Genomic DNA, 13031 nt, shown 5'->3' with positions numbered 1-13031 from the left:
CGGATGAGTCCACCACTGATCTTGGACTTTTCGCGCACGAGCAGGTATCCCATACGTAGTACATGGCATCAGCGAAGAAGCGCTTTTCGTGTATTTTCGAGATTCGACTTGCGAGTGAGCCACGCGCTACCGAATAAGCGGCGCAACGAGCTATAATGAACGTAAAACGTAGATTACCACAGAACACGGTCCAAGTGTTTTCAATATGATGCCTTGCCTTAACTGCAATCATGCCTACAGCGGTGAGAGTGGAAATTTTTCTTGACGCATAAAGGCGTAACCAATATTCTGGCTTATGCTATGGCCTCCGAGATTCCCGATTTGCTGATCTCGGAGGCTATGCTCTCGCGCTCCTAGTTCACAAACCCGCCAACACGCGCCGCAGGAAATTGACCTCCGCCTCCTCTTACATTCATCCTCCCTTGTTTGGGTGATCGACGCCAGTAATCTTCGCCCATTGTCCACTTGATGCGTCTTCCGCTCACAACCAGTATCTCGGGGTCCCGTCTGTGTTTATATGTTTCTTCTCACCAAGCGTGTTGAAGGCGCGCTGCTTCTACGGCTCCCCTTCTCGCTGCCTTCTTTACTGGCGTGCAAGAAATGAAAGAAGCCGTCTTCGTTAGACTTAGAGCTGTGATATGTAAAAAAAAAAAATTGGCGGTTTATTGTTGCTAACCGAAAAATATTGTGCGAACGCAGGCTTTTGCAGGTGGGCACCAATTCCACGTACCTGAAAGCGCGATTTAAGCCCGTTTTCTTTCTTTCGTGACTTCCACGCAGATGGAAGTCGATGAAGTTGACGACGGGCTTATGCACTGCGCGAGAACGTGTTGCAGTTTAACGCGAGGTGTGGTCTGCTGCGGCAGTAGCTTTTTCAATGTTATCCATCAATGATCAATCGGCCCTGGGTCAAGGTATTGCTGCGGCGACAGCCGACAGCAGTACGTATCGTACAGTCATCCAACGTCTGCCTGCGGGTAAGCTCGTCTTCAATACTGTGTTTCTGCATGCGGATCTTGCTGGACGTCCCTACCTTGCTCAGAACTTTCGAGACGCTCCGTCATCGACCTGAGTGATATTAGCCCCATCGGACTGTTTCATGTTTCAGGTATGGATGGTTAGCTGCAAGTCAGCGTTAGCAAAGGAAAAACTCATTAGCACCGGAGAAGTGCTAGTAAAAAAATTAATGTGGATTACCTCGGCTAATCCTCGATATACAAAGCGAAACATGTCGGCGTTCACTGTGGTGTTGACACTGTTCTAGAGGGCGATGGCTTTGAGGAAAGGAAGGGCGCATAATTAACTGGCTCCGTGAATATGCGGACGCCTCATTCGTGATACATGTGGCGGTGCTGAGATAGAGATGTGGCCTGAATGCATTAGCGCTGACAGCGTTGTGGCTGACATGCGGCACTGCAGCAATAGCTAGGCCGCAGCGTTCATTTGATGATAAATCTCTCGCGATCAGCCATTAACTGCACGCCACCTCCCAGGGTGGCACGGAGGGCGCGCTGCCTATCCAGTGTGCGGAACGCAATCAAAGCAGGCTTTGCAGTTGGACACCAACGCCACGTACATGAAAACGAGATAGTGGTTTCCACTGACCCACGGAGCCGGTTGTGCGCCTTTCCTTTTGTGAAAATAAACAGCCTTTGCAAAGTTGTCAACGCCAATGAACTCTATGAACGCCATCGGGTCACTTGTTTTGTTTGCTTTTTGAGGAAAGGAAATGGCACAGTAACCGTCTCACATATCTCGGTGGACACCCGAACCGCGCCGTAAAGGAAGGGATAAAGGAGGGAGAGAAAGAAAGAGAAAATTGAAAGCGGTATTTTCAGGAAAGGCGCGACGCTGCGCAGCGGCGGAACACCAGTGGCTCGGTGCTGCTAGTGGCGCATGCGCAGTAGTGACTAGGGAGCGAGAGAGAGAGAAATATCCGTGGCTAGGCGCGCGTTGTGACGTCATGTGCCTCCTCGGAGTACCGCCACGGTGAAATCGCAAGTTCGCGGCCAGTAAAGCTTTTCGCTTTGAAATGGGAAATGCTTAAGCTTCGCCTTTAACAGTGGAACGCGACAGTGTGTTGCAGCACTGCTAGGGAGTCCACGGAACGCCATCGCCCGTTCGGCGCGATGCCTTGCCCGTTAAGGGCGGTTCACATGCAAGCGATTGAGCGAACTCAGCGACCAGCGGCACGGCGCAGCGATGCTTTTCGCAGGGTTCCGTTTCACATGCGTCGCTCCACAGCGTTTACTGCCGCTGCGAATCTCAGTGTTGCTGGCAAAGAATACGAGCTCGCGGTTGGTTTCGGTGGTTTGCAAACGTCAACATGGACAATGTTTATGCATTATTTTGCCATGATTACTCAAATTTTGCTAAGAAATAAAGAACTCTTCTTTTTTAAATATCAACTACTTGTTATCTTGATGGTAATAACATCTTTTTTTAAGTCCGTACGTGCGGTGTAACCATTGGCCTGTGCGCTGCAATTGCACTTCGCACGGCCTGTATGTCCCTGTCAGCAGCCTCAACTTCCTGCCGCCTTTTCTTCTGTCGCTTGTTTCCCCTATGTGGGAGAACCTCTGGTGAAGTTGCTGCCATACAGGATGGTCCTGGTTCATCAGGAAGGCCTGGGACACTATACATGCATTCAAATTCATTTGGCGATGCTTCTACTTCTTTCGAGCCTGGCGATGCTGGGCTGCAGCTGGCGTGGCTCGTCTCGGCTGCTGCGCTGGCCACCTGCACGTGGCTCACTGCGTCGAGGTTGCAGAAGCTCCTGAGTAGAATGTACAGGCTGTTAATTGCTGTCACTTACACATTCAATTCATCATTAGTATAATTGCTTACCGTCTCGTTTCCATGGAGTCCCTCAGGAACTCCATCTGCTTTAAATGTGGCCAGGCCGTCTTTGCAGTGGCTCCTGACCCAGTCTTCTTCCCATCTTTTTCGTGTTTAGTTTTTCGCCTGTACGTATCTTTTAGATTTTTCCACCGAGCAATAATCTCCTCAACTGTTACTGAAATATGGAGCAGTATAGAGCAAATTAGGAAACAATGGCAGACATGTGGCCCAAAGTTTAGCATGAACATGTACAAATTCTCATCTGTTAGCACACAAGAATATTGCAGAAAATGTTTACAACACACGATTCAGTACGGAAGCACGAGTTTTTTTTTTTCTTCTAAAAGGCAGTTTTACTGATTATGCATGCATGCATGACTGAACTGAGGCACACACATGATGAATGATTTATTTTGCGGACACGCACGAGATGATTTTGCGCGGTTCAGAAGCTGCAGATTAATGCTACGTACAAGACTACGATGAGCGGGCAGTGCCGCGGGACGGAGCGCTCGCTCTACATACACGCAAGAGACGATTTTACTAGGCTCTCAGCGCCCGGATTAACTCCACGCCTGAGAAAGGTCGCCTCCCGCAATTACAAACGTAGCTGAGAACATGAAAACGTGCACGTCGTGCATTTCACGATTGAAGTGAAGGGTACAAAATGTTGCAGCTAGCGTGTCTTAAGAACCAAAAACATTTGCTCACGGCTGCGTGATGCCGACAATTCTCATACAGCTCATCTACGCACAATAGCCGGCGCACCGAAAAATAAACACCGAGCAGTACGCAGGAATGCGCGGGGACATAAAACAGTTTTTGACACGCTGCAGAATCCTGCCAGTGTGACGAGGAAAATTTGTTGGCTGCACAATGAAAAAATATGGCTGATAATCTTCGAGCTCGCCACAAAGCGTGCTTTCACTTACCGGTGTCATCAATTGCTCGAATTGCGTCCCTCACTTCTTCCCAAAGGGACTCCTTGGTCGACTTATTGCGGAAGTTATCTTTAACATCCCATAGAAGTGGGCGCTTGGATACTTCGATGATCAGCACCTCATTGAACAGTCCACGCGACATGTTGTCGTGGTGTCGGAAGCGCGTGTAGCATACAAACATTGTCGTCTTTCCCGCACGAATCCTCTTCTTGTCACGTGGCTTTTCCGCCGTGCAGTCATTGGTCAGGGGGCGGAGCTATCGCTCTGTCGCTGCGAAAATTTCCAACTCGTTGGAACCCCGTCGCTCCGGCCCGCCGAGCCGCCGCGACGGGTCGAAACAGGTTTTTCCGTCGCTGCGACAGGATTCGCTGGCATTTTCGCTTGCATGTGAAACGGGCTTTAAGCCCCAACTCGATGGACACATTCTACGCGTACCGGCGGAGCGCCTACGCGCATGGTCGTACGCTGGATCCTGTCTGCGCATGTGCAAAGCGCGATGCGCGCGCAGGGCGCAGATATCTGTACATCTGGACCCCGCTTGCGGGCGTGTCGGAAGCGGGGTCCAGTTTACAATAGGAGGCCCGCGGGGCTCTCGGGGACTTTTCTTCGTGGCTTGAAGTTCTCTCAGGTTCTTGGAACTTTTCTTCACGGTTTAAGTTGTCCTTTCAGCGCCCCCAAATCCCCTTTTTTCACGCTTGAAATTCCTTCGGTCGGACGAGAGGGGGAATGCGCCAGCACAGGGAGCATGGAGGTGGATGCCTTTTTTCGACGCCCGTCGCGGCGCGGCGCTGGGCGCGTAGGCACTCCGCCGTACGCCTAGGATGTGTGCATCGAGTTGTGGCTTTAGACAAATCGCTGTGCTGCGTAGGGTGAAACGGACGCGCGGAGCGGCAAACCACGTAGAACAGCGCTAGGCGCCTTGCCGAAACGCGCGGGAGTCAAGTTGCAGTCGTAGTTCGTTCTCGTACATCGTTCTCGACAAACCCGATGCCAAGAACGCCAGCATGCCTTCCGCGCCGAACGAACGGGCAGCAAGCCGCAAGCTTCGTAGTGAACGCGCTTTGGATGTGCGCTGCGTTGTTCGCCGCTCACCGCGTGATTCCTGCGTGCCCGCACGGCCCCACTGCGCCCGAACGAGACGATCGGGAGTCGCTGCCGTCGCTTGCTATCTGTTGGGGCAGTGGGGTACATTGCGAGGAGGAGGAGGGAGTGGTTTTAGTGGGCGCCGCCTGATGGCGCTACGTGCGCGCTTCTGGGATTTTTCGCTCACAGCTAACGCCGCCGACGACACCGGCTTTTCTGCGACACGGGGCACTTAACGCTATCGCGTTAAAAACCGTCGGTGCATTGTAATTGACCCAGAGCCGAAGGCAGTCAAGATGAAACTCCTCTGGATTCCGAACATCTGGAGGATGTGTACATTCGGGACGCCCTGCGACCTTGCGGCAGAGTTATATCGATTCAATGCGCATGGTAACTAGCACTAAACACAAGGACAGGCGACAGATGGACACCAGGAACGCTAGACATCGGCTGGTTTTTATTCCAGACACATTCAATATATAGGCAAAACATGTAGAAAAGATCCCATCCTAAAGCGCATGTGCAACGGCACCTTCCGGTTCAAGAATTGTAATTTTTTCGATGACAATGATAAGGATGGGTTGCTTTCGCACGACTGTCGTTCCATGTAAATGAGGAAGCCTTCCAGTATTTCACGCTCCTTCTCCTCTGAACTTGAAAAAATGACCCGTGTCTGATTATACATCGGAGCACACTTATCCTCACAACATTTACAATGTGCCGCCAAGTGTCCCGAACACAATAGTGCATCGACAGCCAGCTTGTGATCCATTAGCCGAACATTGATACAACGGCGAGTTTGGCCGATGTAGTAATTTCCACGTGACAAGGGAATTCTGTACACCACATTGGTCGTGCAAGCCACATACGGCATTTGATGTTTTATCAGGCAATGTTTTTTTTTTCTGTTTTGAGACATCTTTAACAGCCTTGCACAGTTTGCCGAGTTTATCTGGTGCAGTAAGCACGACTCGGACGTTGCCGTTCTGCGTCACCTTTTTAAAGCGGTGTGTCAGCCGGTGCGCTCATGAGCCTGAAGGTCTTAAAAATGTGGCCCATAGGTATAAAGTTGATGTGGTTTTTTCGGCCCCGAATAAGCTCAGTAAAATTTGTTCAGCAGTAGAAAATAAGTCCCGCAACCCCAAGAAATCTGTAGCGTCCTGTGGTGTTAAGCACGCTAAAAGTTTTGTGCCGTGCTCCAAAGGGGTAGTTTATAAAATCCCCCTATCCTGTGGTCAGATATGCATTGGGCAAACGGGACGTTGTATTAACACACGACTCGGAGAACATCTCAATTCATTAGAATCTAATCGCTCCACTAATCTAGTTGATCATTGCCGAGAGTGTCAATCATGTTTTCCGTCCTTGCATTTTACTGACATTTTGTACAAACACCCCGACCAGTTGACCAGGGAAATTATCGAGGCGTATAACATGACAAAGAAACCAAGATTATGTGTCAGCCAACCATCCCTGCTCCTGCGTGACTGTGAGGTTGCATATCTGGACATCACATAGTAACACATGCGTTCTGATTTTGTGTTTTTTTTTCGTTTGCTGTTTCCTTTTATAAGTGTGCTTCCTGTGATTAAACTTTAGTTGAGAGTCAGCGCTTGTTCCTGTGTATTCTTCGTCTAGTCCCCGTTTGTTCGCGCTGTTTTTTTGCATTATGCCCACTTGTCGTTGCCTGTTTCCCAGCGTTTATCGTTTCTAACAGGCCTTCAGCAACGGATGTCACGAGCTGTCTTGGGGAGCCTAGACCTGGGAGATGACAACGTTTGCGTCACACTCTTTCAGCGGGTTGTCTCCTGTTTCTGAAAACGAGCATGCCCTATTCTGACCTTGTGTACCGATTAGATACGGAGGGTCGGTTCATACGTTGCGACTCCGATGTATGGCGAGTTGTGGCGGTTCATTACGTCTATGCTTTCTGCGCTTAGGCAAAGAGTAGTTGTTTTTTAGCGTCACGTCGTTCTGATGGGGAACTTTAACTGCGTTTGTAGCCCTAATGACAAAAAAATTCGAGGGGACAGATAAGGGTATGACGCGATAGGGTGAATGGGTTAATAGAGAGTTATAGCATATCGTTACTGTGTTTACGTTACCGTTTACCGTGTTACCGGACGCCGGATTTTCCGGTTAGCGCAGCGCACGCCAGAAGACGTTTTAGCGTACCGTCTCTCTCGTAACAAGTTACCGTAGGGCTAGAACGAGTGATGATGATGGCAGATGCCCAGCTTTTAATGATAAAAACGGATGCATTGCAATCATTTCTATGAAGTGTAATGCTACACTTTAATAATCCTTTTCTCTGCATATAAAGACGTACCGACTACACTTCAGCTAACAGCCGGCTCAGCGGCTTTTCAAATGTGCCCGTGAAGCTAGACACCTTTGCCTACCCTGGCCAGTAGACAATTTCACTACGTAGACCTCACTAAACTTGCATACACAGCGCACGTTGCGTTGCGAGCGCTGTAAAAAAAAAGCACAACTACGACACCTCTTCGCCATGCCGCAGCGTCGCTTTTTTGTGTGTTTGGATGGGAACACTGTGGCGCCATCTAATGGCAGTAAGTTAAAGCGCGCCAACACCGGGCCGGAGAAACTTTTTATTTTCTGAAATTACTGATGAATATTGCCAGAGAATTACCAGTCTTTTTTGAGGAAAAAATCATGAAAATATAGAAAAATGTTAAATCGGGCACGAAACTGAAGAGCTGCAGTGTAGTCGTTGCTATTTGGCTATGTACACGACAGATAGTCAGGCTTAACTGCTCAAAAATCGGCACATAATCTCAAAAACATGGCCTAGTTGTTACTCAAACCTCAACGTATGAATGAGAGTTTGCAAATTAAAAGCGAATGCCTTCATATATAGCGAGAAATGGCGCCGAAGAACGCGGCGGCGGTGCTGTATTTGGTCCGAAGCGGCCGTGCAGGGCGCCGCCATGTTTGTTTACAAGCGACCGCTAACTCTCCGCAACGATAAAAGGGATTCCGTAAAGTGTTTGCGGAACGGTACGTGGCGGCGCATGTGCAGACGTCGCTTGCCGGGCCCGGTAAACGGTAACGTAAACATGGTAACGATATGCTATAACTCTCTAATGCCCATATATGCGGTATTGGTCATACTCTACTTTCATTCATCTATCGCTCAGAGTCCTCATACCACTCCTGGCGCAGTGGGCCACCGGTGGGGCTTGTGCGACCCAGGTTGCTCTTCTCGAGCAACCTCTCGCAACCAATCATTAACTGCCACCTCCCACGGTGCGCAGTTTGTTCACAGTCCGGTGCGGTGGGCAGGCTGTGATGACGCCACATGACCTAGGTGGTCCACCTAGGTTGCTTCTCGGGATTTTTCGCTCACGGTCGACGACACTGACGCCGACGCCGGCTTTTCTGCGACACGTGTTTCTTGACGCTATCGCGTTAAATGCGCTCACGGATCACGCACACGACAGTGGTGGATGCCTCTATCTTATCCATAGAGTAGAACACGATGACGCGCCTTCTGCTTCAATCCCTAATCACCAAGAGAACGCAAACAGATTTAAACAAAAATGAAAGCCCTGTGCCAAGCACCTGCACCAAATCATTGCGTCATGTTCTTCGTATACAAATCCGTCATCTCTTGTGTTTTGCTCACTCTGAACAGGAAACCCGTACGTGCTTCGAAACGACTTTTATTTTCTCGACTCCAATGTGGTCATTGACTGCTTCATTTCATCGGATCACCATGCCTGAGCAAACTGATTTCCGTCGAACTCTTAACTGTGCCAATTTATTTGACGGGCGATGTGGGAGAGATTTGATGGAGGCGAAACACAAAGGTGCCCGTGTGCTGTGCGATGTCAGTGCACGTTAAAGATCCCCATGTGGTCGAATTTATTCCAGAGCCCTCCACTACGGCGCTTCTTCCTTTCTTCTCTCAGTCCCTCCTTTATCCTTCCCTTATGGCGCGGTTCAGGTACCCGCCGATATGTGAGACAGATACTGCGCCATTTCCTTTCCCCACAAACCAATTTTCACTTTCATTTTCATGTGGGAGGCTTGAAGACTGGTTGACCGGTTGGTTCATACTACCCGTTGTGTGCAAGGTAGGTTTAAGGTAATTCCTGGTAGACCCAAAGCACCGTTTACCTGAGTTAACTGCGTAAACAGCCGCCGCGGTCGCTCAGTGGTTATACTGCTCGGCTGCTGACCCGAAAGACGCGGGTTCGATCCCGGCCGCGGCGGTCGAATTTCGATGGAGGCGAAATTCTAGAGGCCCGTGTACTGTGGGATGTCAGTGCACGATAAAGAACCTCAGGTGGTGGAAATTTCCGGAGCCCTCCACTTCGGCGTCTCTCATAGACTGAGTCGCTTTGGGATGTTAAACCCCATAAACCAAACAAAACCAAACCAAATGCGTAAACAGGTTGACTTACAAGGACCTCTCTCGCTATCTCTCTATCACGATCTCTGCGCATGCTTCACCAACGTCTGCCCGGAGCTGCACGGCGAAGCCACCTGCATGACGCCGCTGCTTTCGGCACCGCGCAGGCGCAGCCTAACACATGGGGCTCGTTGCTCGCACCTGGGAACGTTTCAGTCTCTGACCTGTACAACCGACCTCGAGACAACTTTAGAAATCGAACGCGCAATATTAGAGAGTTATAGCATATCGTTATCGTGTACCGGGCCCGGCAAGCGACGTCTGCGCATGCGCCGCCACTTACCGGTCCGCAAACACTTTACGGAATCCCTTTTAGCGTTGCGGAGAGTTAGCGGTCGCTTGTAAACAAACATGGCGGCGCCCTGCACGCCGCTTCGGACCAAATACAGCACCGCCGCCGCGTTCTTCGGCGCCATTTCTCGCTATATATGAAGGCATTCGCTTTTAATTTGCAAACTCTCATTCATACGTTGAGGTTTGAGTAACAACTAGGCCATGTTTTTGAGATTATGTGCCGATTTTTGAGCAGTTAAGCCTGACTATCTGTCGTGTACATAGCCAAATAGCAACGACTACACTGCAGCTCTTCAGTTCCGTGCCCGATTTAACATTTTTCTATATTTTCATGATTTTTTCCTCAAAAAAGACTGGTAATTCTCTGGCAATATTCATCAGTAATTTCAGAAAATAAAAAGTTTCTCCGGCCCGGTGTTGGCGCGCTTTAATTTACTACCACTAGATGGCGCCACAGTGTTCCCATCCAAACACACAAAAAAGCGACGTTGCGGCACGGCGAACAGGTGTCGTAGTTGTGCTTTTTTTTTTACAGCGCTCGCAACACAACGTGCGCTGTGTATGCAAGCTTACTGAGGTCTACGTAGTGAAATTGTCTACTGGCCAGGGTAGGCAAAGGTGTCTAGCTTCACGGGCACATTTGAAAAGTCGCTGAGTCGGCTGTTAGCTGAAGTGCAGTCGGTATGTCCTTATATGCAGAGAAAAGTATTTTTAAAGTGTAGCATTTCACTTCATAGAAATGATTGCAATGCATCCGTTTTTTATCATTAAAAGCTGGACATCTGCCATCATCATCACTCGGTTTAGCCCTACGGTAACTTGTTACGGGAGAGACGGTACGCTAAAACGTCTTCTGGCGTGCGCCGCGCTAACCGGAAAATCCGGCGTCCGGTAACAAGGTAAACGGTAATGTAAACACGGAAACGATATGCTATAACTCTCTATTATCACCTTTGACAACGCTGCCTTTGCGAGGCAGACGCACGTTATGGGCGTTTTAAACCAACTCTAAACAGAGCGCCCGACAAAGTGAGAAAGCCTCTTCCACAGTCTCCGTCGCGTAGTTCACGTATAAACGATCTCGGAGCAAGCATTCACTAATCGTGTTGGGATTGAAAAGACGGGCATTTCGCTGACGCCGCCTCAGTGCATCTGGCAGCATGTGTGCGTGCTGTGTTTAGCGCAGGGCTTTTTCCGAACAGGAGAAAGGCGGAAAACGTTTTTAACGACGTGGTTGCAAAACGCTGAAACGTTTCCCGAGTAAAGGCAGTTGCGCTAGCTCCGCTACAGATGTCATGTCGGGGTGTTTGCTGGTTTTCTTATCAAGCTCACTGCGCAGCGTTGTCCGGCAGGTATGCAGCGGCAGTATACCACGACTCGTGCTGACGCTGAATACGCTATATGCGTGTACCTGAGAAATCTGCGCGAGTGCGGCGGCCTTTGCGGATGCCCATTTTGCTGAAAAGTGCTGCTATGGCTCGCAACGACGCAAGAGACTGAGCGTGGTACGCTGCCACCTCGTAACGCATTCTGTTTACGGTCGCTCACAACTAGCTGTTGAGGGGACGTTTCCCGGATGTGATTGGAATCCTTCAGACAATGGTGGGTTTATAGGTTGCCGCGGGGGCTGGTACTGCGTACGGAGTGGAGAATCTGCGCTCGCTATTTCAATGCCGGAGCGGCGCTTCCGCAGCGGGTGGGCGGTTCCCCTCTTCCCGGATAACAGAAGCGTCTCCCTCTGAGCTGGCCGGTGAGGAGTGCGTTGTCGACGGGACGTAGGGAGAAGCCGGGGGCCTGGGCTTTTCAGCGGCCTATTACGTGCGCACGTGCGGCGGTTCATTGGAAAATGGGATTGAAATGGCAGACACGAGCACAGCGCTTTCGCTCGACGCTCATTGGCGCTCCCTTCCGTCGTCGTGCGGCTGGAGGGGCGTCCGTAGGGCGCCGCTCAGCACTGCGCTCCCTGGATGCGCTGCTGGCGCTCCATTCGAGGCGGTGTTTCTGTGCTACGGACTAGCGGCGGTCAAACGGCGATTCTGTGCTCCGTTTCCGCGTTCATCGCTGCCAGGCCTATGAATCAAAGCTCACATAATATGCGTAGTTCGTCACTGTTTCAAACAACTCGAAATCGGGTTATATCACACTGAGGAATACCTGGGGTCGTTTTAAGTCTAAAAAAAATGATTTGGCAAACTTTCCTCTCTTCTTTCACTCCCTCCTTTATCCCTTCCCTTACGGCGCGGTTCAGGTGTCCAACGATATATGAGACAGATACTGCGCCATTTCCTTTCCACCAAAAACCAATTATAATTATTTCTTATCAAGCTCACTGCGCAGCGTTGTCCGGCAGGTATGCAGCGGCAGTATACCTCGAGCAGCAGCGTGTGTTGAATGAAAACCGGTATCAGAGTTCAGTGAACAGCCTGCCTTCCCAGCTGCGGCTCTGAAATTCAGAATGTGCTCGTGATGCCCCCGCTCGGGAGTCACCCTCCGCCAGCTCATTCCAAAGTCTGACAGAGTGCCTGAACCCGGCACTGGCCGCAAATGCGGGGTGTCTCAGGCAAGACTTTCAAGAATTTTCGAAAAGTAGGCTTTTTGGGGTAAAAATATGGCTTTTGCAGCTAATGATTACCAGTGTTGGCGGACACCGGAACGCTGGCGAATTGTCTTATGTAGTAAGCTGGTTAACTAATTTCTGATACCTAACTTTTTACCTATCACAGATAGGCAACTGGTTGCAATTAGAGATTTGTAGCTGGCCGTTAGTAATAGCCATATCACTTTTTAGAATTTCGAAAACGCTATTACCCTCGCCGCTGTGGCTCGACAAAATTTGGCTACATCGTACCAAAATACACGCGCTCTCGAAAAACATACATGCAAGGCAACCCCTCCAGTCCACGTAACTAGTCTAAAAAGCCCAATTTTGTCGAGCCACAGCGCCCAGGGCAAACGCGTTTTCTAAATTCTAAAAGCTGATTTGGCTATTACTAACGACCGCCTACAAATCTGATTGCAAATAGGCGCCCAAGTGTTAAATTTAGAGATTTAAATATTAAAAAATTCGGTAGCCAGCTTACTCCCTGAGACGATTCACCGGTTTTCTGGTGTCCGCTAGCATTACTGATACTATGCCGCAAAAGCCACATTTTTTACCCCAAAAACCCTATATTTGAAAATTTTTGAAAGTTTTGGCTTAAACGGCCGGTACGTATTTGTAACCCTGGCGCTCGCCTGCGCGCGCCGTTCTGATGAAGGCCTGAACTTCTTGTCTTACCCGTGGGGCCGTAACACTGGCCGAGATATACTCGTCAGTGCGCACTCACGCGTGGGTTTGCTGCTGCTGCTGAGAGGGTGTTTCAAGACAGAGGCGGGGGCAGTGGGGCGCCGCTAAATGAGATCCATCTCTCAGACTTGCAGCCGGCTGCTCCGAT

The 13031-nt window shown here is 50.0% G+C and overlaps 1 protein-coding gene across 1 annotated transcript in view; it reads left to right on the top strand.

Moving 5' to 3' along the window:
- Nucleotides 1-875: 875 nt before the first annotated feature.
- LOC144128638 (uncharacterized) overlaps nt 876-13031 on the top strand; it is a 111472-nt gene continuing 99316 nt past the window's right edge. Inside the window, exon 1 of the mRNA XM_077662187.1 lies at nt 876-977. Coding sequence (XP_077518313.1) covers nt 891-977 — 87 coding nt within the window. The 5' untranslated portion in view covers nt 876-890. The remainder of the gene's footprint in view (nt 978-13031) is intronic.

Source organism: Amblyomma americanum, chromosome 1 (genome assembly GCF_052857255.1).
Source record: "Amblyomma americanum isolate KBUSLIRL-KWMA chromosome 1, ASM5285725v1, whole genome shotgun sequence".
In the NCBI taxonomy this organism is placed as follows: Eukaryota; Metazoa; Arthropoda; class Arachnida; order Ixodida; family Ixodidae; genus Amblyomma; species Amblyomma americanum.
The sequence above is the reverse complement of the archived record's forward strand: the minus strand, read 5'-3'. Positions and strand labels throughout refer to the sequence as shown.